General features: G+C 41.6%; 1 protein-coding gene and 1 non-coding gene across 34 annotated transcripts in view; one reads left to right on the top strand and one right to left on the bottom strand.

Moving 5' to 3' along the window:
- Positions 1 to 12,680, top strand: part of LOC141729846 (uncharacterized) — a 485,161-nt gene extending 472,481 nt beyond the window's left edge. For 22 of the 33 annotated variants that reach the window (XR_012581340.1, XR_012581341.1, XR_012581313.1 and 19 more), the window contains one exon: positions 1 to 12,680. This exon is cut by the window's left edge and continues 14,459 nt beyond it. This is a non-coding gene — a transcript (uncharacterized LOC141729846). The other 11 variants (XR_012581343.1, XR_012581326.1, XR_012581332.1 and 8 more) reach the window with 3 other exon arrangements.
- On the bottom strand, positions 10,176 to 24,830 carry LMO4 (LIM domain only 4). Its single transcript, XM_074546079.1, has 5 exons — positions 24,696 to 24,830; positions 22,231 to 22,469; positions 15,365 to 15,461; positions 14,851 to 15,006; positions 10,176 to 10,714 (listed from the first exon to the last, which is right to left on the bottom strand). Exons 2-5 carry the CDS (start codon positions 22,464 to 22,466, stop codon positions 10,706 to 10,708), a joined length of 498 nt encoding a protein of 165 aa, XP_074402180.1. The 5' UTR covers positions 22,467 to 22,469; positions 24,696 to 24,830; the 3' UTR covers positions 10,176 to 10,705.

Here is a 24,830-nt window from a genome sequence, read left to right as displayed (position 1 = left end):
CTAGTGTGGGCTGGATCTATCCCAAGAGGGAGTAAGGGACCCATGTATAATCAGGAGATTCATCATTATGGGATGGCAGGAAGCATGTCTTTATGTCATCCTCAGTGGGTTTCCAGGAGATGGGGTGGTGTGAACCCCCGCCTTGGAGACCACTGGATGAGTCCTCCTTCCCAGTGCTGGATGTGCTCCTCCTTGCTGGCCAGGACACTGAGGAGCCCCAGTGTGTGGGTGAGCTGCACTGCCCTTCCTCCAGCGCTACCTCCCATTCCCTCCCCACCACCAAACAGTGCTGAGAGCGTGGGGGATCTCCAGTGTTCATAGCTGGGGGTGTTTATGGTGCCGACGAGATGCCAGTGACATCTCTGCTTTTCTGAGGTTGTTCTTCAGCTGAATTAATTTCCACTTTGCCAAAGTGATAAGTTCTTGTGAAGCTCTGGATCAGCATGGCTGAAGGTAGTCTGACCCACTTCTGCTGAACTGGAACTGATTCAGTAAAAACAGGTCAGGTCACTATGAGCTGCCCCAAGCCCTGCATGAGTGCCAGCTCCCAGCCACGTTAGCATTCCAGCTGAATCCGTTTGAATGTGAGTCCTCAGAGCAGGCTGACACACAGGCAGGCCTGAGCCAGGCATTGGGATGAAGGAGAATGGAAAAGGAAATTAACATTTAGAAAAATGATCATTTTGGGAAGTGCTTGAAACTGACACTAAACAAGAAAACAAAATTAAACCAGCAGGTAGTTTTCTACTCACTGACCTTAGGCTGTGGCTCAGGATAGTGCTTGGAAAGACCTATGAATGCAAGAAAAGAGGTGGTGTGGAATCAGCCTGGTTTGTGCTTTAAACCACATTGTAGAGATATGGAGAGGTTCATGCTGTGGCTTACCACATCCAAAGAAGTCTTTTGCTAGCCCAAAGTAATGTACAGTGAAGCTGGGCAGGTGGGATTAAAATATGTACTTGCCAAATATATGGTGTGAATATTTGCTGAATAATAGGTCTGTTGAGTTGCTCATGTTGTTATAAACTTCTTAGAAAGCAAAAATTATTTAAAAGGAAATGTCAAAAAAGAGCCTGCCTCTCTTAACTGTAACACTGCAAGTGTGTCTTTGCCCTTCTCCACAGCTCCTCCAGCAATCAGTAGAACTATTAATTAACCTGAGGGCAGTCCCTGGCCCACTGCAAGCATGGCAGAATCCATGCAAGGGGGCAGATACAGAGGAAGATTTGGGCTCATTCTAGCAAAGATGTCCACAGAAGGATGTTCTTCCCTCTAAGGAGCTATCAGGCCCCACTGACACTGCTGCCTTCTAACATGGATGTTCTTCAGCCTGCATCACTCATCCATAGGACACAGCTTTTCTTACACCGTCTTCCCAAACAGGCCTGAGGTTCCTGTGGAAATACTGTCTGTCTGTCAGTGTTCCTACCTGTGCCTGTGGTGGGTGCTGGTTCTCAGGTGTACTACAGACCGCTGCTTAAATGCACTCCCATACCAGCAGTGAGCAATCACAGCACACCAGTTTGGACAACCACGTGTTCTCACTGAGCCCTGTTGCACTGTGCAGTAATTAAAAAGTCATGAGTCCTATTTAAATATAGGGCATTCTGTCCTAAACCTTTGAGTGCCCGTGGGTGTGAGTAAGCTCATTCTCCAAGGATGTTCTCTGGTCTGTGTACAGACACCAGCTTCATCAAAAGGATGTAGGAAATGCCAGATCCAGATATACAGATTCCACTTTTTTTAAAAATACATCATTGATCAGTCCAGGGATGGCAAAAATTAATAGTAATGAGCTAATTACTATACCAGCTGCTCACAAAGAGGGGTCCTGTAGGCAGACTCCTTCTGCCCATTTGCCAGCTGGTTAAACCACCATTCTAGAAATTATAAAACAAAACTTTTTTCTCTTTATAAACATCTATCAGCGTCACCTTAACATGGCCCACAGCACCAACACTGCCTAGCTTTTAAGTTCTCAGAATGCAGCCAGAATCTCCCCTAGCACATTATAACACATTTTACTGGTTTGGGCAGGGTAGAACACAGCCTTCTCCTCAAATGAATGGCTGGTGAGCTCCAGCAGCCTCTGCACGAGGCCGGGCTCACCATCTGTGTTCCTCCCAACGTCCATAGCCCCTTCACAAATGCCAGCCCTTTGAAAAGCCAGCCTGTTTTTCTGATTGATTCACTTTTTAATGAACTGGGAATGCCTGTGAACTTAAACCCTGACACCTCCACCTCCCTGCCTTCCTAGCCATCCCTGCAGCAATGTACTGATTATATTTCAAGTTATTATGGGATTAATACAGCTGCCCCTGGTGCCTCTTTCCCCTGAACTCCATCAATAAAAGTTGTGTCCTAGTCTTACTCTGGTTAGTTCAGTTTCTTCCTGAATCTCTCCCTGTAACCTGTGACATGTCAGCAAGGCTGTACAGTCTCAGCCCTTCCGAGCTGCCAACACTGCTGATGTTTAAAACCTCCTTGTGTCACGGCCTTGCATAAGCTTTGTGTATTTAAGAGGACATCTTGAGCTTTGCTATGCACCACATCAGCTCTCTAAGTGGGTAGCACATACTTAGCAGTATTGAAAATAATGAAATAAGATAATCCACCAAAAAACTTGAATAGATTGTGCCAGTGTCATCTTTCTTTGAATTCACAGTAGAGCTATAAAAAAGTATTTTACGCAGGCAAGTTCAGCACAAGAAAAAAAATAAGATGGGGGAAGCAAAAGATCTGCATCCAGCAGAGTCCACTTTTTCACCAACAGCATTTCTTTATACAGTACAAGCTTTAAGTTTACTTTTCTTGTTGGTTTATAGGTTGGGAGTTCCCCCCTCCAAGAATATTATTTTCTAAAAACATCATTAAAAATGTAATTAACTGGCTTATTCTTTGGAATGTGTACAGTTGTTTACAAAAAATTGCCACACAAGCTGCCACGTTCGACTGTGTTGAAGCAGGGAGTGATGTACTTGTTTACAGCTGTGCATCAATTCCACAATATATTTAGTTTTGGTACAAGTTACATATAAAATTCTTACTCAGTTTAATGTTGCAGCAAATAACACATATAGTAAGTGAGTAGGATTTATCACTGGCTGTAATGTCGCTGTACATATTCAAAATCTTTACGGTGAATGATATATACATGTGAACATGCAAACAAAATGGAAATATATTTAGTTTAAGAATTGAGGAATTGTGCTTGCTTTCATTATTCTCATTTTGTACGTAGGAGAACAGAGATGAGGCACATCCGTGAAAAGTGTGGCTGGTTGGGATCACGTCTGTGAAGCAGCACAGTCACCAAGGAGCAGGTTGGAGAAGAAACAGCACTTGGGTACCCATGGCATGAGACAGGGGGGCCTCAGGAGTCAGGCACCCGCTCTGGTTGGTGGGGTACAAACAAATCCCATGGAGAACCAAGATGCTCCCACAAAGCATAAAATATCTCTCCAAGTAAAAAATCTTCCCTCAAGATGTTTTATTCAAGCTTTTTTCTTAAAGAAGGAAGTGGTAATTTTTCCCTTTAAATTCTGTTTTCTTTTTCCCCCCCTGGTTTGGTCTCTCCCATAAACACAGAGGCCAGAAGGCTATGCTTAAATAATTCATCTACAAATTTGCAATATCTTTTTGAACTATAGCAATTAAACGGAAAATAGAAAAATCAGCTCAGCATCCTGTTTGGATGTAATTAAAGGTATAATCTGTTCCATTTGAATACTTCAGTGCTTACCCTTCTTAAAACAACAAATAAGAATAGTAGCTCATTTGCAATATGCTTTTTTTTTCAAGTCAGCTAAAAAGACTAACTGATGAAGCAAGAATAATAATTTTTAAATGTGGCATAAGCACAAAAATACCAACTACAGCTTTCAAATGATTGCTGCAGATCTCAAGTGTGATGAGAGTTCAGCAACAAGGGGTAGAAGCTTTATGGCAGAACACTGAAGTCTTCCACTATTCGGTATCAGCATCTCGATATTGCTGATATAATTACCTATCAAATACATCAGTGGAATGAATATCAGATGATATCCAAAAATATGTAAGTGGGATGCAGATCAGCTTTTAGGGGCCATTTGATCTAAGGTTTTTTCTAAGAATAAAAGACAAATACTGCATTCGTTGCCCCTTTGTTTTCTATAAGCAGCTGAAGATTTTACAGCACAATAAAGTTAGCCTATTAATGGCTGGCTTATGAGTTTTAGCAGGATTTTTACCCTCCTGCTGGACATTACTTCACTGCAAAGAAATTGAAGTCAGGTGTAAAGTTAATATCTGCCTTGTTCATTTATTCATACTGTAAGCAATCAAGATTTCCCCAAATCACAGGGCAATCTCTTGCCTTTCGAGAATTAATATAGGCCCGTTCTCTCAACTTAGTTTAACAAAACAACTGGCATAGGTTCAATGGAAGCAATGATTATTCTGAGAGGTTATGGTGAACCACAGAAGTTGTTAGCGAGAACCCTGCTCATAAGATCCCCTAAGAGGAAAAGTATATGGATATTTCAAAATGTAATTAACAGCATATTCCAAAAATGTGAGAAAGAAACATCATCTGGTTTAGCTGCAGAGCAATCTGACTGCCCAGGGAGAGCTTTGGCTTGCTCAGCAGCCACCCCCAGGAGCAAAGGGCACGATGGGCACCAGAGGGGACCCCTCCCCAGAGCTGGGAAAGGTGGCAGGGCAGGCTCTGTCTGTGGGGGCTCCTTTCATGCTGCCCATCTCACTGTGCTCAGCAGCACGGCCCCCTCCTCGTGGGCAGCTCCCCTGGGGCCAGCACCCAACCAGGAAGAACAACTTTTATCAAAATGTCCATTTTCTCTCCACTACACTGTCTTTCAAAAAAATTCTTTTGCGGCAGATATGTCTCAGGCCTAATTTTGGTCTTAATGCTGCAGTTTGTAGGACTGTTTCAACAAAATTGTTGAGGGATTTTGTTTTGATTTTGTTTTTTTAAAGGTAAATACATAGCAGCAAATAAAAACAATTCTAAGAAGCAGAACATTATATTTTTTAAACATTTTGATAATTAAAAAAAACCAATTTTTTTCAAGCTTTAGCATTTGTAAGCTCGGGTGAATAATGTAGCAGAGAACTGATTTAAGAAGATAAAATGAGCCCAAAAATGTAAGAGCCATATTACTCACGGGAACAAAATAGCAAAATGGTCTACAAGGTCTCCATTATGACAATGAATATGAGAGAACTTTCAGCTTACATTTACTGAAAGTTAGCACCTATTAAGATTTCCAGCGTTCCTGGGGTGCAAGCTCTGCTGTTTGAAAGCTGAGGCCCTTGTCAGGACTGGTTCTTCAGGGGCCTGAGCCCCCTCAGAGCCTTCCTCAACACTGCTCTTCCTCAGGGGCCTTCAGTGGACAAGCTACGGGTGAGTGGGGTAAAAAAAGCCTCTGGAGAGCCACCCCCAAATATTCCCTTACATCCTATTGCCTCCCCCTCTGAACTGTACAGCCTCCTGCACACCAGAAACATTTCTGTGAGCTTAGTGCTATAACTACTGTGAAAAGAAACACAACAACAGAACTCATTAAAAAATACCCACAGAGGAAGGAAAAAAAATTCCTCAGCACAGTAGCGTCTGTCTCCAGCAAACAGGGCTCTTTTCAGGCCTTGGGCTCAGACATAAGACCACTCTACCAGGGTGAATGAATTACTGTCAGCTGGGCCGCTTGCACTTAGGTTTAAGCACAGGCATTTTACCTGCCATTTGCCAGGAGCCAAGAGCTGCTCAGGTGACATTTGTTATCCATGTGCCACATGAGCAGCAAACCTGCAGCAGTTTCCCCAGCAGCAATCACCCACCCCATGGGTCACACTGCAGGTCCCCAGCCTTCACCCCCACAAGGAACATCTCTCAGAGCCAAGAACCTGTGCCTAAATGAAGCAATGCTTATCTCATGCATGCCACAGGTGTGATGTCATCCCCTCTGGCAGAGGAACCAGGATGTCTACAGCCTCCACTCCACAAAAATGCAGGAACTAAAGTTAACATGTCTCAGACTTTGTTAAAATATGGTGATAATTAAAAAACAAAATTACCACTACAAAGTTAATTCCTCTCTGAGTTCTTACAAACTAGTTTTTAATTTGCACAAAAAATTTAAATTTCAGATTTCAACTCAACCAGGAATGGTACAAGCTTGGTCAGGGACTCCAGGCAGTGGTGGTGGGTTCTGCAAGGCCTAGGGGCAGGGACACTGTGGCTTCCCCAGAATATCACAAGCATATAGTTGCCAGCAAAGCCCAGGTACACACAGGTAAGCCCATCGGATTGGTTTAATCTCTCATCCCTTCTATGAGTGTGAAAATAATCACAGTGTCAGATAAACTTCTGCTTTTTATTAAAAAAAACCCAAACAAAACAAACCAAACCTATAAGGTAATTGATTGCTTTCTTCCAGTCTTTTATCAGTTATGATTAAGGAGCTATAGTAGCCCTGTTTACACAGCTCTAACAAGCCAGGACCTGCAGAACGTTATTGGCTTGGGGCCCACAACTTGCTGTCCATTCTCAACAGAATCAATCTGGAGCTGAAAACATCCCCGTAGGAAGTGTACACATCCCTGCTTATACAGGAACAGAAACAGCAATAACTTCAGGTCCTGTAAGCTGCAAGTTCAACTCACAGAGATGAGCCCTGACTTGTCATCGCTCTCAGCATGCTGGTGATGAGATCAGAGCACTTCAGCAAGGACTCATACTCCAGCTTGACAAGGGACAGAGGTGAGTGTACTACACCTCACTGTTACTGCCTCTCCTGCAGAAAGGAATCCAGAGCTCCTCTGTTTAACATGCAGTCACAGCACTGCCAATCTAAAATGGCTGATCAGTAATACTTTAATTGCAGTTTCATAGAAACAAATTGCTATTTAATTGCAATAAGCTTGTCTGTGGCTTAGCTGGACTGACAATAGGCATACACCTGGTAGTAACAAGCAGCAAGGAGGGTTATCTGGTACTGCATGTACAGGAGTTTCAGGCAGTGCCATCAAACCCAGAACACAATTTCACACTGATTAAATTTAATACCTGAAAAAAATGTATATACATAAATTTCCTAATCTCAATTTGATTTTTTTTATTTTAATGGATCTGTTCAGAATAGATACTTGCAAAAAGCTGCACACTTCACATACAACTATCAGCAAAATACTTTGATAAAAGATTTAAATTGAAACGATCTTTTGAAATCACAGAATCAGGTTGGAAAAGACCTCTGAGATCAGAGTTAAACTGGACACCACTGTGTCAGCCAGACTGTGGCACCCAGTGCCATGTCCAGTCCTTCCTCAAACACCTCCAGGAGCAGTGACTCCACTGCCCTGATAGCAAGGCACACTCTGCCACTGTGTGAGTTTGGGGGCTTTTTAGTATTTACCCTAATGTTAGGTGATGCAAATTTTATCAGTGCTAACTAACAGTGAAAAAGGAAGACAAACTCAGTGTGGTTAATATTCTGAAGATGTGACTTAATTTCATAGGCTTCATTTTGTTAAGACATTCTCATTTTATATTTCATAAGATACTGCATAACCTGTTAAAATATTTAAAGATAAATCATGTAGGACTGAAAAGACAGTATCTTGTTGCAAACAGAATTTGGTTTGGAAAGGCTTAATGTCCCACTGCCTGCCAGGATGCGTAAATCTCATAACTAGACAGCTGGATAGGTAAAAACATTAAACCCATTTAGAGGGCAATCTTTTTACAAAATTGTTTCATTAATAAGAGTGACAATTTATATGATTGAGATGTTTAGATGCAGTATAGACAGTGCATTTTATCTAGGTTCATGAGGATGATTTCAGATTAGTAATATTTCCTTTGATTCTTTTTTTAACAGCATTCATTTTTGAAAGGGAAGCTCTTACTGAATGATTATTTGACTTTTCAGCAGCACTAAATGCAGAGGGTGTATTTCAGCCTCAGTGCAGCAAATGCATGTGACAAAAGGTGAACAAGTATGTGTTTTTCTTCACAGATCTCCTTAAAAAAAGTGATTTTTCACATAAGGACAAATCTAAGTGTTTCCAGTAGTCTCCTGCCCACACCTACTGTCCCCATTACAGCCTGTTTCATTGTGTGAAATGCCTCTGGTTCAAGAAAGTGTTTTACCTAAAGCAAGAATACTACTTAAATATCTTCTATTGTATATTCATAGCTCCATTAGTCCTCCTGCAATTTAGCACATCAAAGCAAAGGCTTCATCACTTGCATGTGGATTATGCTAACATGAGTGACATTTGTAATCTTATAGGTCTGCAACTTAAGAAATGCTTTTAAAGTAAGCTATTAAATAGGTAGCTGTGCTTTACAAATGAGTCATATAATAGTTTATTTAAAGCTGTTAATGAACTTCAACCTCTACATCACTAAATGCTATACTACATTTCTTACTAGAAGTTATTAGCTATCTTCTTAGCACTTCTAGGTTATATTGGACAACCAAAAATCTGTACATGTTAGATTTAAACACTGTACCTTGAGTGCTTATACTGAAAGAATATAAAAAGATGTCTACAGTCTCACTAATACTTGAATTCTATATTCATATGACTTCAAGTGTCTTTTCAAAGATACTGAAGCAGCACAATTTGCAGACTCTGAAGACTTTAATGCCAGATCAAAAAGCTTAGAAACTTATTTAAAATACCCACAAGTGCATTTAATTAAAAGTCATACATAGTGTCAGTCATTTATGTTATGCAAGAAGACTTTTGTCTTTACTGTCTGATACTGTACGTTGCTACGTTTTCTTTTCTCTGAAATGGGGCTTCCTCAAGCACTGACGTGTTAAAAAAATTCAGCAGCCCTCCAGTATACTAGATATCATGAAGTAGAATCTGAAACAAAAATATCTGCTGTTGGTTGTTTAAACAGATAAATCTATAAATCAGCTTTTTGTGTTATTGGCATCACAAAAAAAAAATAAGCTTACTCCATAACCAAGCAGCTGAGCAGTGAACACATTCTAAAAAACAGAATTAAACTAAATAATGGTGCATTATGAATGTATTAGTTTCCCATAAAAGTAGAGTATTTCTTAATATTGATTTGCTTTAAATTGCAGCAAAGGCATCTTTGTTGCTTGCAGGTTCCTGACTGAAGGCATACAGTGGACAGCCACAGATCCATGTTAGTATTCTTGCTAAAAACATGAACAGTCAGATTTTTTTTCTCAAAAGTATTCTGCACAGATCTACCACTAAACAGCTGATGGGAAAAACATGCAAAATAAAGTTGTTCCCTTTGTAAGCTTAGAGGTGGCTCTGCTGCATTGTGGGGAGGTGGTTTTTGTTTGTTTGCTTTCAGAAAACAGATCATATTTTGAGATCGGCTAGTTCTCAGAAACAGCCCAGGAAACAGGTTTTTCTTTCCTTAAGATTATCAGTGTTGAAAAGTTAAAGTCTCTCACCCCAGCAAACATAAAGTTCTGTTGTTCAGATCAGAATAGCTATTGTATTCCTTTTCATGAATAGTCAATTCTAGTGCTCAGCATGAGGCACAGACCTTTCGTTGGCTTTTATTTTTTTGACCTCTTATGGCATACTCATACCCTCTTATGCTTGCATGCTCAGAGACACAGGCACATCCTTAAAACAGAAGGAACTGGAAAGAAAGAGACCACAGTACCTCTGTGTGTGCTGTAATTCACTGCAATGGAATTCTAATGTACTTCTTGATACCAGAATTAAGAATCTCCATGAAAAAAAATATAATTCTGAAGTAGTACTCGTTATCCTTGCCACAAGTAACACGGTCAAGTGGTTTAGCAGAGTATTTCTTGGCATAAGACAAAAGAAAAAAATCCAAACCAAAAACCTGCTTTTAAAGGTAATTGACAATTCAGGTAACAACTACATAAGATGAAGTTGCAGAATGTTTTGAATGTAATTTTTTTTTAAAAAGCAAAGCTTCTAAAACCCATACTTGGTTTTGTTTTACTTTTTATTATTTAAATACACCATACTAGAGCAAATGTCTCTGAAAATATCACAAATAAAAGATTTTTCTTCATTCAGCAAATTAGAAGTAGGTGAAAATTTCTACACAGTAGCTGCTATGAGCCTGACTTTTTTTTTCTTTTTTTTTTCTTTTTTTTGCCATGGGAAGTAGCAACATTAGGACAAAAACACTTACATGCATACATACATTGTATTTTACAGAGATACAATAAAAGTGTTTGTGATAGAATATCACAAAAGCCACATCTTTATCTCATGTTCAGTTTGATTGAAACACATTTCCTTACAACACTTAAATATACAAAGAGCAAATAGAATGTTGTTAAGGTAAAACACAGGGTACAAACTGGCCAGTGCCCTGCTAATTGTTAATGAGGGTAGAAAGCAGATTTCAATGCTTCTTTTAATTAGCTTCATTAGTCATCTTCCCCACCCGCCCCCCCCAAGATGTCCTCCGGTGGATCTTTTTTCATTTTCTCTACAGTCTCCCATTAGCCCAGGTTCATGGAGTCCTTAATGTTCATATTCAGTCATTTTAATACACCAATAAATGTGGGAAGGGCAATCAAGAATAAAGAAGGTGCAATGGTATGGAGCTGGCATTGATGCTAGCTACAAAGGTGACTTGTCTACTTGGAGACATGGGATCCATCTGTGATGAACAAAATTTGAGATGAAGGCACGCATTCTGCATTACTCTGACCTTTTAGCAGACCTGTAAGAAATAAAAATGGGTATCTTAGCTAAATTTGAGATAGGAAACTACAACATGACTGCTTTTGTTTTTCCCTATTCACTAATCTCTTTTTTATTAGACCACTTTTTAACTGTGACTTAAGGCTTTCTACGCTGCCCATTCATACCGCTAACGTTTCAACTTTAAACAGCAAAAAGCAAACATTTGTCACAGTTTCACTACTAAAGAAAGCAGAAATGAAAAAAAGACTACAACAAGAAATGTGTACTTTCTGTTAACAAATCATACAGTGAATAAGGTGGTTTTTCTGGGCCCCGTTTGAAAGGGAAGAACCATTATGCCATGCCTTTGAAGAAGCGAGTAATATGATCTTGTAATTGGAAGAAATAGTGTGTAAAGCAAATATGAAGTACAGCCAATATCCTCCCAAGGCAACTTTGGTTAATATGCTGCATTGCACAAGAGCTAAATATAGATATTTCAGGATTCCCCCCTCCCATTTAAATTCCTCATCTGGTACGTTAGTTAATGTTACATAAACATTTTAATATATGAAGTCAAACATGTGCTTTCATACTGGTGTTAATGAATTGTGATAATTAAAAGTGTCTAACTCAATAAAAATCTAAACTTTCGTGGATAAAATAGGAATGATCATCCATAGTCTTCAAATACAATCTGTTTGCAATTACCAAAATGAAATAATATATATTAGATTTTTATGGCTTTTAAATGACATTTTGCGCTTCCCAGGAAGTTCTTTTCTCACCCTTTCTCTAAGTTACTAAAAGCCTGAGGTCTATTAGTAACTGCAACCCCCCACTTTCAAGCTAATTAAAGTAGTAGAAGCTTGGAGGTTTAATTCCCCAGAGCCGAAGCTCAGTGTGAGAAAGGTAATTTGTCTGTCCAGAACAAAGATTAGGGAGCAGCCAGCAAGCATATTTAATAAATGAGCATCAAATATCTTCTACTATGGACACAGACAACACCAATTATGTAACTACAAGGGAATTGCTGAGTGATATGTAAACTAGAAGATTTTTAAGATCTTCTCTAAGAGATGTAATGTAACTCATACTTTATTTAAAAGCATAGAAGCTGAAGACAAACATTTGTTACAAACACTGCCAACCAGTGGGAAATGTACACTTTCAGTAGGTGGTAATACTGTTGCAAACAAGAAATACTACAGGAATACTACCAGTACAAAAAAAGCAGAGAGAATTCTTGACAATACAGCCCCTTCAAATGAAATGGCACACAGGACGTCACAAACTAAGTCTGCACTCAGCAGGCAACAGTACTGAGTTTAGAGAAAACAGGGTTTTTTAAACTACAGGGCAAGTGATTGGAAGTTATAATTTACATGTGTGAATTGCCTCAGGGAGGCAAAAGGCAGGAATGGCAAACATCCCTGCGTTTGTCTCCTTAAAAAAAAAAAAAAAACCAAGTTTTTAAACCAAGTTAGGCCATGCAACCTTTCCTGCCTGCACTGGTCACCTGTAAACTACAGTGAGAAAAGAGTAAGTTCATCACTCACCTTCAATGCATAACAAAAATGTGTTTTAACGCTGGGAGTGTCTCAATCTCTTTGGTTAAATTAAAAAAAAACAAACCTGTGCATATTATGCTATCTCTGTAATCTCTAGTGATAGAATAACATGGAAAAGGATTGATCTGTAATGCTTAATAAAAAGTATCTGTTACAGCCAACTGTGTTACAGTGGAAGAATATTTTTAATTAGTGTCCCTAAAACATGCAGCTTCCTGTAAAACATCTCTGATGTTAAAATCTTTAGATTATTAAAAAGGAAAAATATAAAATTATTAAAAATTATAAAATATAAGAAAATAGATTATAAAATATAACTCTCTTAGCAACTGGCCCTGCAGCTTCCAAAGTTCCAGAAACCTGACAAATACATGAACTATCAATTTGTCTCTTTAACTGGGTTTGTTTTCTGGAGTTACGGTGCTCTGCAATTCCCTTTGAAAAACAGTAGGAGAAGTCAGAACAATTTCTAGAGATATTGTATTGCAGAGGAAAAAGCCTCAAGCTCTGTCCCCTGCACCTTCTCCCCAGCAGCTGCTCGTGTGCCTCAGCCTGGCTGCAGCAGTGCCCCTGCCAGGCAGTGCCAGGGGCTGACAAAGCCCTGCCCTCACCAGGTACCTGCAGCCACCAGCTCTGCAAGCCCAGGCCCTTTTCCTTCTCTTTGCCATGTTCTGTGTTCCTCATCATGTCTGCTGCTTTTATTGCAGCTAAATCATTTTTATGTTTTGCTAAGGCAGAGAAAGAAACTGATAAAACTAAATGACAATTTAGACACCTATTTGAAGTTACATTAAACTTTACATTCATAGAAGACAAGTGGATAAACCACTCTCAGAATGGTAAACCTTTTACTGCAGTGTATAAAGATGAATGGTTTTACCTATATTTTGAAATGGGATACCTATAAATATTCATTTAACAGAATCACTGCTAGCTAGTCTATATTACAGATTTGTTTCATTAAAATTCACAACACTATAAATCTATGAATCTTTAACTGTATTTGTACTTCCTTGAGAAGAGGCTGCACATTCTCTTCCAATCTTAATTATCTTTGTTCTGCCTAACTATGTAGCATTTTTGTACTCAATTCTCTCATCACCTCGATTGACAAATTAAGTAAATAAAAAAGGTCCATGCTTTATTTTGATGTAATTACATTCACCGTATAAGACTTAAAAGAATACTTAAAATTAATCAGTAAATTTATGCACAGAAAAAAAAAAAGGCAAACACAGATATTGAAATGTAGCAACACAACCAAAAAAAAAAAAAAAAAAAAAAGTAAAATAAAGAACGGTTTCTGTTTTCTCGGACATATTTCTCCACGGACTAAAAGCACTCCAAAATGCACTGCACACTACAGAATAGATCAGCCTAGCATTTGTCCCAGATTTTTTTTAATCTTTCGAATTTCTACTTGCAGATAAATGTTATTTTTTGTGATCCTTACAGACATTAATGAAGTTCCTATTGTAAATCTATAAAGAATTACCAACTGAAGTGTGCACTTTTTGTTTCATTGCAATAACTCAGTGCTGTGTGATTGCCTGGGTTAATGATGAAAAAGTCAAATATACTATCAGAGCTGATGGAAAAATCTATCACCAATCTGAAATTAAAATTCATCTGTGGTCAATAAGATTTAATATCCATGCAAGTGGCGCTGTAAAGAGTAAATGAATCAATGTCATCAATACATAATCAGTATGAAATATGATGTGAATAAAATTATGTGCAAGAGTCATACATCCACTCTTTTCTGGACCAGGGTGGAATGAACAGTCTCTTAACTCAAGGTTGACAGTAATTGTTACAAATTAGGCACAGCAGTTATCAAAATGCACTCACTTGCATAGCTTTAGGACTGATTAAGAAGATTAAAATACATCTAAAACTATCTAGTTTCAGAGTTACAAGACAACTGTTGATCAGAAATTTTTTTTTCCTCTTCACTCTACGACCTGTGCAATGATCATTTACTCATTTAGCTAGAAACCAAAACTATCAACCACAGAGATACACAACCTCTAGCTGAGATATCAGTGTTACGGAACAGTAAGTAAATAGCACTTTGGTTTTAAAATCTGAGTTATGACATGCAAAACAGGCAAGAAAATACTTCTGAAAGAGTACCCCAGCATCCTTCCTCAACTAAAATCTTAATATTAAAATAAAATACATTAGCTTAGTCCAGGAACTTTCTCTTCACAAGGAATTTATTTCCATATTAAAGGATCTAATTTTCCTCCCTCAGAAACCTGCTCTCTTGTAGCATTTAATTTCAGGATTATAAAATAAAATATTACTTCTCTTTCTTAAAAGTCTGTATTAATATATGCTCTCCATTTTGCTTTGTACATAAGGAGTTCAACACCTGTACAGATGCACGTGCCCAAACCAAAATAACCTGACTCACCCTGTATGTCATATTTAAAAGGTTAATATTTTCTCCCCCAAACCCTGTGCCTAAATAACTTAAGGTAAGTTCAGCTACTTAAAGGTCTCTTTGCAGGGGCAGGGAATGTCCACTATTAGAATGAAAAGAAATTGATCTTCATTTAGCTCTAAGAAAGCTTATTAGTAATTGTGGAGTATTCACCTTCTGGTCTGGCAGTAGTGGATTACTCTGAAGTGAATTCAAATGGCCATTGATGAGAGCTGTAGGTCTATCATGTTCACAAAATAAACTGCCATTGATGTAGTGAAACCGATCTCCGGGGACCAGGCGATTCCGGCAGGTAGAGCATGTAAAACACTGGCAAAGGAGAGAGACAGCAAGTGAAACTACAGCACAAATTAAGTATGCTGCAGGTTTGAAAATTACACTTCAGAGACTGCAAGTGCAGTTGAGATATGGAGCTGCTTGGTTTCTAGTATCTCCAAATATGGCATTAGTCTTACCTGTTGGGACTACGCAGTACATAACTCAAGCAGAGTTTTAGCGATTACGAGGGAACAAAGCTACGCACTAAGCAAAGCTTTATAACAGATACTCCTTCTTGTAGTTATTATTTTGCATTTCATTCATAAGCAGATGCAGGTTCTACACTAAAGGGGCATGGAAACACTAATCAGCTGCTAAAAACGAAAGTACACAGAAAAAAACCCCTCACCTTAAGATGATAGACATTGCCCTGTGCCCTCATGACCAGCTCACTAGCAGGAATGGACTGTCCACAGGCACTGCAAGCACCACTATTTCCAAATAACCTGAAACAGAGGTGATGATCATGAATAATTTAATACACAGAAGGCTCTAGGCATTTTTGCACATCACTGCCATGGTTTATTACACAACTATTTCGGACTTCTGACCCCCGTCTTCCAACTTGCTTATGTTTCATAATACAAAAAAGTTTATTTTTGTGTAACAACTGGTAGCTTCACCTTACCTTGGATGTGGTTACACAGGATTTAATCAGAAATATTGACTTACACCTCTAGAAACACAAACAATTCTGTACTACACACATTTTATCAGATTACTGGGTTCATCATAAAAAAAAGAGATACAATTCATGACTGGAGTTTAAATGCATTGTGTCCTTGAAATTATATGAAGAACTCTTTTGTACTTTAATCATATCTTGAGATATGAGTCATCAAAAGGGTTAAGAGGATTTGATTGTATATCTAAGAAGACATCATGCTCAGTGTATTGAAACTCCAGTAAACCTCCATCAGTGCAGAGTTTCCATTAGAAACTCTCTGCTATCCAGGTTGATATATAATGTGTATGGGTTAACCTTTTCAATCATGGTGTCAACACTTTAGATTTGCCTCTGCTCATCTCTTTCATCCTAACCTTCTCTCTCTCTTGATAATGAAATGCTTGCTCCAACTTCCCTCTATCTGCTCCTGAGTCCACAATTTAGATTACTTCATCTCTGCTAGCAACAAACTGAATGAAATTTCGATTTGAGCAGAAAGTAATTTACCGGGATCTGGACCCATTTGTCATCATATCTCTCTGGGTGTTTGCTGTATCACTGCAGTTTTCCTATGCAATCAAATGAGACCACAACATCTGCCATTGGGGGGGGGCACACGCAGTGGGGGGAGGGGGGAACAGGCAGAAGAGTGGTGGAGAAAAATATATACATAATTCTCCAAATCCATTTAAAGGCACAATGCATCGATTCAAAATATAATACAGTAATGATTATTGAGTTCTACTTTTACAGGCTGCCTTAGCTAGAATTAGAAAAACCTTTATTTGCTTTTGCGCGAGCCTCTAATAGACACAAATATTTATAAAGACTACCACAATTCATTTTGCAGCAAAAAAGGAAATTGAACTAGCTGGCAGGGTCACAGACCCACTTTTCTGTACGATGTAAAACACAGCAATAGGATTTACAAATTAGCGTATTGGTGTCATAATAAATATTAATATTTGCATCTCCTTCCTGTCCAAATAAAGTCATAAAATTCTGTTTGTGTCAACCTAGGACACACATTACAACAGAATACCCGTAATCTGAATGATTGCAGTGTGCCTCTGTATAAAAAGAATTGCTTTGAATTTTCAGAATCTGAGCTTGCAGAGGAGGCTTGTCATGTTCAAACTACTAATTTGCTGTCGCCACTTTATTGAAAATAGCCTGTAAGTTGTTATTAAATGTATCGACTGAACGACAGAGAGAGTAGTACAACTGCCCCTTAAGATGGCTTTTAATAGGAAGCTGAGAAACAAATTTTGCAGCAGCATCGATTTGAAGAGTTCAATCAAAACTCCATTTCAAAACTAATTAGTCTGAGATCCACGACACATTGACACGTTCTTGCAGAATCACAGCGGTTACAAAGGGAAAGCTGAACTAATACATTGTCAGGACCTCCCCGCCAAAGGGACTAAACTGTCTGGAAACTAAAGGTCCATGATTAGGGCATCTTCCAAACCAGGACCAGTTCAGAACAGTTACATGATATACCCAGGTTAGTTCCAAAGCATTGCAATATGCATTTTCCTTCCTTCATCCTTGCTAGGAATGAAGTTGGCACTAGAGATTGCACGGGGAAGGGCTGTGAGAGGAGGCAGAAAGGCACTGCTACACTTCCAGAGCAAAGATCCAGCAATCCCGAACAAGGAGGTGGCAGCAAGGGCAGTGCTGGGTAGAAGGGCAAGGATGGACAGATGATGTCAGTTGTCCATCTGAACGTGATGAGCTGTCTCTCACAACCCCCCTCTTCCCCCTGTACAATTGCACCACCCAACTGAAAACACAGCTTTCAGAATGCTGATCTCACTGCACTACTTGTCTTCATTAAGCATTCGTTATACTATTCTCTCTGAACTAGAGCGGTCCCACACCTTGAATGTCTGTGAATTCTAATAAATGGAGTCAAACTAATCCCGAGGCTTCCCACACATTTTAAGTTTTCCCCCGGCATGTTCCCAGAACAACTCTACTCTGGGAAGCCACTTCAGCTGAATCTTCTGCTAAGATTCCTAAAAATTACTTACAAACTCAGAACAGCTTTACGCGGCTTATTATTATTTACCAACAAAATTATACTTATTTTTCCATCTCTACTGTTATGAATGGCTTTGTTCTGTAATGATTAACAGAAAGAAGTTTTATCTTTTAAAAAAATGTTATTTCTTCTTACCAGCAAAGGAAGTCTTCCACATTAACTATTCTCTACTGAAAAAGTTGTTTTGCATGGTTTCTGGGAAGCTGGAGAGCTAATTATCTAACCAGGGGGACTGTCCAGGACAGTATTTGATTTAAAAGGCTTGAGGCTTTAGGTGCTCAATTAAGTAGCTATCGGTCTCAGACTGGACTTTAATGGGCTCTTTTCTCTTTAACTGCAGCAATGGGTAGAGATACCCCAGGTCAGGCTAATTAAAGCCAGGGGACTCTTTAATTGTGATGACAGAATTGGTTTCAGTTTCCTCTTTGGGTCCTCAGTCCAAGAAGGTCATTAATATTTCAACATTTGGGCAACGCAATCAATCACAAACATCAAGAGGTTCCCTTTACGGACAAGGCAGCTCTTCTACACTTAGCAGCATTTTACTGAGCCACCTTAAATTAACTACTGTGTGGTTCCAACACAGCATTCCCCACACTTCCAAATGCTTCTGTTTTGGTTTTTTTTTTTTTTTTTTTTGCTGGTGGGGTTTTTTTCAGAACTTTCTGTAGGAGAGTGGGAATGAAAGCAGCAAGAAATCTTCTCAACCCAGTTTCCCATCTTGCTGCTCAAAATTCAGCATCAGCAGAAACACGTCCCTAGCAACTTGTACTAACAAAGTAAGGTTCCACTGCTTTCCAAAACCGTGGAGACAGATTTAAGCACTCTTGATTCTTGCACGACATGGTGCACATTTGCGTCCACATACATATATCCAAGCCCTAGCAAAGAGAAATGCACATCCAGACCTACTGATCCAGAAGGAATCAGTGTTTTTGTACATTCCTCACATTTAATCTAAATTCTGCACCAGCTATGTTAAATGTAACAAAGAAAGGCAACACAGAAATTATGCCTGAAGCCAAGTCCATTAAAGGTACTTCAGAATAACTAGAGACCAAGCACCTTAAAAGCACCAGAAGCTATTGATACTTAAAAGGGGGGCTGTGCATAATGGCAAGTGCTGCATTAGAGAAGAGGAAGAAAAAAAAAAGGGAAAAAAAAAAACCAGCCAAATTACGCTTGGTTAATTCAGAGTAACAGATCTGCCCCCAAGTGAATTGGAGGCCTTGAATTAATTCTGTTATGACAAATCAAGATAAACGTTCCCCCTAAATTGCATGCGATTTAATTAATTTTTGAGATCCTGTTTTTTTTTTTTTTTTCCTAGCTAATAGTTCACATGCTCCTGTGCTGTCATTGTGCTTGAGTGGGCAGACTTCAAAGTGATATTAAATAACCAACTATTAGATTTACCTAGCACGTCCTATTGGAAAAGTGCCATTTAATTACCTAGCCTGTTCAATTAAAGGGACAGCATTCCCTGAATATAGCAGCTTGCCGCTGATTACCAGGGAAATGAACTGGCTGCCCGGCGGCCCCCTCCCCGGAGCAGCCTCGCTGCGGCGCGCCCGGCTCCGGCCGCCCCCGCCCCGGGGCTGCGCCCCCGCCGCGCTGCGCGGAGCGGCCGCCCGGGGAGGGGCGCCGGGCGCTGCCCCTTTAAAAGGCGCCCGGGCAATCTTCCCCTCTCCCCCTTCCCCACCACTCCCTGCTCTCTCTTAGAGGCCAATTTTGTTAATTAAATGTTTTGTTTGCGACGCGGCTCTCATTCATTTCGGACACGTCATTCCGAGCAGATCTAAGCCAGCGACCAGATCTCATTAGATAAAACCCATCAGAACTAAGAGAAAATGGAGGAGACACTAATTAAAGCTTTTAATTGTGCGGATTCGCTGCCACGCTGCTGCTTTATCTGGCATCTCAAGGTTGGGAGGGCTGCGCTCCACTCCTCTCCCTGAGCGCGCAGCTCGCCGTGGGGAGGGAAGGGAACGGACCGAGGTTTTCACCTCCCTCTTTTCCCAGAAACCTTGGCCTTCAATGAAAGCTGCAGCTGTAGCTCTACGGCCAATTTGTTTTCGGGTTTTTGGGGGGGAGAGGGAGGGAAAGGGGAGTGTTGTGTTGTTTAAGCAACAACAAAAAACCCCGCATACAGCCTGAGACAGCTAAAAAGCTCATTAATAAATGGCCCTGTGGTCCTGGCCCGAAGGAGTCAAGTCCCTTTCACCTGGCGCCTGCCGGGCCGATCAATCCTCTCTCCCATTTTGCCAGTCATGTCCAGCGTGCCCCAGCTCCAGCCGAGAGCTGCACTGTGGCTCTGCCACCACAACAGCCCGCCAGAAAACTCAGAGAGGAGAAGGATGGCAGAGGGAACTGGAGAGGCTCGCTGGCAGCGGCACTGCCTCCACAGCCAAAGGGAACCACTTCACACACCTGAAGGGCGAGGGCTTCGCTCGTGCCAGCGTGACCCACGAGCAAGCCTGCAAAGCCCATTTCCAGCGGGAAAGCTTCAAGTTAACTCAGCCCTGGCAGCGCCAGGCCATCCTACCCCACCTTGAGTGTACAGTGTCCAGTTCAAGTTTCAGCAAGCATCTGTCAGAGTTATTTTTGCAAGTCAAATTACACAGATCTAAAGAGAAGTCAGGCGACAGGACAAGGAGATCAATTGAAACCCCTCATCTGATAAAGCATCCTATTCATAATTGCCTACATTAAAATAAACGAGTATTAATTTTTGGCAACACAAAACCAGAGGACTGTGATAAGCTTGCCTGAACTTGCCTCTGGGACACAGTGGATGCATCTTCTCTTTTTAATTAGTAGCAATCAGACATGAGGGTTTGTTTGATGGTGTTGGCCGAGCGATGAATCTGTACTATTCAGTGCATCTTAACAGTAGTGTCAATTTTTCCACTTCAAACAAGACTCTTTCCCAAACACTGTTCTGCTCTATTTAATTACTATTGTGCCAGACTTGGGCTTGTTGCTTAGGACGATGACCAAAAAGCACCACTGTGCACCCACAATGTGCTGATTTTTCAGCATTTCCCTCTAAAAATCCCTCTGAAACTAGCAAAGCTAAGGCTTCGATTGCTCAGACACAGCACAGGACCTGTTCCATGCACTTCCCTACACGAAGCCACGGCCACGTACCAGGTCACAGACTGCACTATCAGAGCAACCAAATCCCAACTCCATCCTCTGAACTACGGAGGTCCCTGTGCTCAACCTGCATCTTCTCAAACCTAAGTTTTACAACATAACCAAACTTGTAACATTTGATGGCTGCTTTTGGTAGGTTTTTCTTTTCTTCAGAAAGGAAAAAAAGTGGAGCTTTTTGGCCATCAGAAAGAAGGGAAATCCTGGGTTAACTCTTGACATTTACTATTAATGAGGAGCCAGAAGCATTTAAACAGAACACAATTTGTTTTAACTAAGCATTTCTGTGATGCTGGGAAGGTATGGGGCTTTTTGGTTGTTTTTTTTAATTAATGAATGTTGAAACAGAACACCTCCTTGAAGCATTCATGTGCATCAGTCTATCAAACCATTTACTCAAATTAAATGTGTAATCCTCCAAAATGCCTCCTTTTAAATTAATGAGTTTAAGTAGCTTGAGTTCACCTGAAAAGATCGTACGGGCACCTGACCTCATGAATTCTATTAATTATATTGGAAACTTGTTGGAAGGGATACTCTGCATAATCTTACTGTACCCCAACAGATGTGAGATTAGCGAGGCTTAGTTCCCCCTACCCAAATCTGTGGCAGTTAAAGCAAACAGCTTCAAAAGAGGAAGAGATAAGAAATAAAGGGCAAGAGCATATACCTCCTCTGCTATCTCCTGCATTGTCTACACTGGAAGTTAAGAGAAATATCAGTTCAAAGCTTCTCTGTAACAATGCTGAGCCAAACATCATACCACTGGTTTTTGCTATAAGTAGAATCCATGGCCCTCCAACTGATGGTTAATCAGCTCTTTCACAAGGAGAACAGAGAATGAGTCATTCTGTTTCCACTCAAAGGAGTTTAAAGGTGCTTATGTAAATATCATAATTAATCAGATACTAAAGGCAGGCATTTCATTATTTAGCACCTCTGCCACAGCCTTATTTAAGCCCTACGATTTTAACATTTACTGTTCAGATATGCACACTTCTCCTTCAACACTACAACAAAGCAGATTAATTTAGCCTCTCTGATTGCTGTTTATTTTTAGTTAGGACTTGTTTTGTGCTGACAAACCACTTTAAAGTTACAGTCGTCGTTCAGCCCCCCCAACTCTTTCCTCCACTTGGCAGTCGCAACTCGCCCTGGGCTAGGCGCTAACATCCGCACCCGCACGTCTCTCCCTCCTAAGGAAGGAGCCATCCTGAGCCAGCCCAGCCCTCTACCCTGCAGACACCCACCACGAGAAATAAAGGGGCGGGGGGGGGGAGAAAAATGGAAAAAAAGGCAGCAGGAAAGGGGAAAGCGGTCCTCACCAGCCTGGCCGTCGCCTCACCTGATGTAGTCGTTTCTGCAGAGAATCATGCCGCTCTTGGTGTAGCAGGAGGTGCCGATGTCCCCCAGCTGGGCCTGGCAGCAGGAGCACTTGAGGCAGCGGCTGTGCCAGTAGCTGTCCATGGCGTAGAGCAGGAAGCGGTCGGCGATCTTCCCCCCGCAGCCGGCGCACCTCTTCCAGGAGAGGGAGCCCGCCGTGACCGGGGGCGGCTGCGCGCTGCCGCCGGGGTTCACCATGGCCTGCGCGGAGAGAGGGGCGGGGGCGGGTCAGCGCCGGGACAGCACGGGCCGGGCCGGGCCGGGCCGGGCCGGGGCGCAGCGCGGAGCCAGCGCCGCTCCGGGGCCCGCGGGGCAGCGGCGGCCGGGCCGGGGCGCGGGGCGGGAGCGGCGGGCGCGGGGGGCAGAGCGAGCGCAACCCGCCGCCCCCCCGCCCCGGGCTTGTGCAGCTGCAGCTCACAAGTCAGGAACAGTCCCGGCGTTTGTTTTGCTTATGAAAAAAAGTGTGTGAAGAGTGGAGGGGGGAAAAAAAAAGTTGTGAAACTGGTTTTTCAGTCTAGGAGAGGCTCCGCAGGCTCGGGGCGGTAACGAGGGGCTCCGGAGCGGCCCTCGAGGCCTTGGGATTTTATTTTCTGTGGTTTTATTTTAGAGAACTAAAAACACTCCGAGAAAACACTCCAGATTGAGGACACTGGCCCGAATAATAGATCATTGAACTTTAGGACGCCTGTTAACTTCCTACACAAACATACTCAACTTTTGTCTCGCTAATCTGCCCTTGATCAGCAGTTTAAATGCTAAAGCTTTGTTACCAAAAAAAAAAAAAAAGGAAAAAAGAGAAAAAAGTTTACCGACCCTAAGAAAGTGGTCGAGTAATGAAGCGAATCGCTCCGGCTGCGGTTACTCTGGCCGCCCCCGAAACTGCTACTAAGGGCATTTTTCACTTTCTAATAAATGCTTTATGCAAGCAGGACAACCGAGAGATAATATAGGAATCAATTCATAAAGCTTACTCTAAACCGATTAATTTGTTGCCTTCAATCCAGGGTCCAATAAACTCCCGGTGTTCCTCTAGTCACTTATACTATAAAAAGATCAAGTTATTTACTGCCAATTAAGCAGCATGTTTTGTCTTTGTCCTTTGTAAGCCGTATGTGCTCATGCCGAGGCATCTGGCTATCTGCTAAGGACCTTCAGACTGATACGTCCAGAGCAGCGAGGACGAACTTTTCCTGACACTGGCCCAACTCGGCTGCAAGGGAGAACTGAGGCCGATTTAAACACATTTCCTCAGAAAGAGTACCTGGAGGTATGTCCAGTGACCGCACAATAAACCAGGAGAACTGCACCAATTAAGCTGTAACAAAAACCCCGAGACTTTGGAAAGAAAACCACTCTAAAAGCCATTAGCATTGCATTTATCCGAACGCATCGTGTACCTTTATGTAAATTGATTTCTGATGCATTTGTTCAAGGAATTGCCTTTTGTTACAGTTTCCAGCTACAGCCTAATGAATCTGCATTTCCTGCTCCGAGTCTTTAAACCGTTTTCCTATGCTTTAAATCACTTCGGATTTCTTAAAAGAAAGAAAAAGGCTCCATGCCACCACCTTAACCTGTCTTTGTCGAAGACAAATATGTATAAATATAAAATGGGAAACGTTACACTGAGAAAACCATCCAGTAACCCCATTAAGCTAAAGCTCTTAAGGACAAGCAATACCTTAATGCTGATTAAATCTAAAAAGATGAATCAAGAGGACTGACCAGAAAGTGACTCCCTTGATAACTAAGGACGGGCCCTCATCAAGTTTCATTTAGAGTTGGGGGGGGAAAGCTTTTAACTTAAATAGGCTTACTCTAGTAATTACAGAGCCAAGCAATTTTGGTCCTGGGATAGGAGTCAATGAAATAGAAAGCAGAGCTAGAAGCTAGAGGCAAAATACCCCCCTTTTAACAGCGTCTCTGGTGCTTTTTTAATGGAGACCAAGGGAGGGACAAGCGGAGAGCTGGAAATTTGTAGTACAAAAATGGATGCTTAATTCATGTCTTGGTTTTAATTAGGTGATTCACCGATTTTCTCCTGGATTGAAACAAAAGACTGTGTGTGGGGCAGGAAGGGAACCGGAGAGGAGAAAAATAGAGAGCTCACTTTGATCTTTTCTGCCACTGTTTCAGAACAGTGTTTACTACAGGGGAAGCGGGTGCCCCAGCCTCCCCCACCCACCCCCCCGTCCCCTCCATTCACAGCCGAGGCAGGCAGAGCCCTTTCCCGGCGGCAGCTGGGAAGGGGGGTAAGGGAAGGCGCTCCAGCGGCGGCCGCCGCCAGGCTTTGTACGGGGGCCGCGACAATGCCCGGGGTCCGCGGCTCCGCGCCCCTCCGCCCGGCGGGCAGCGGGACGGCGGCGGCGGGCGGGCACCGCGCACACGAATGCTGCGAGACGCGGGGGAGCGACCGGCACTTCTTACCTGCTTCCCCTCTATATTGCAAAAGGCCGGGGAGCGCCGCTCGGGGTGCCTGAAGAGATCTTCTTGCAAAGAAATAAGCACAGCGCTCGCCCTCTCGCCGGCTGGAGGGAGCCCCCCGCCCGGCAAGGGGCAGCC

Source organism: Zonotrichia albicollis, chromosome 8 (assembly GCF_047830755.1).
Source record: "Zonotrichia albicollis isolate bZonAlb1 chromosome 8, bZonAlb1.hap1, whole genome shotgun sequence".
NCBI lineage: Eukaryota > Metazoa > Chordata > Aves > Passeriformes > Passerellidae > Zonotrichia > Zonotrichia albicollis.
Note: the sequence above shows the minus strand (reverse complement) of the source record. Positions and strands in the feature narration are given on the sequence as shown.

Coding starts and splice junctions, on each gene's coding strand:
- LMO4 (XM_074546079.1), bottom strand. CDS start 22,466: ATGGTGAACCCCGGCGGCAGCGCGCAGCCGCCCCCGGTCACGGCGGGC. Junction 15,462..22,230: donor TGCAGAAACGACTACATCAG/GTGAGGCGACGG, acceptor CCTCTGTTTCAG/GTTATTTGGAAATAGTGGTG. Junction 15,007..15,364: donor GCAATGTCTATCATCTTAAG/GTGAGGGGTTTT, acceptor CTCCTTTGCCAG/TGTTTTACATGCTCTACCTG.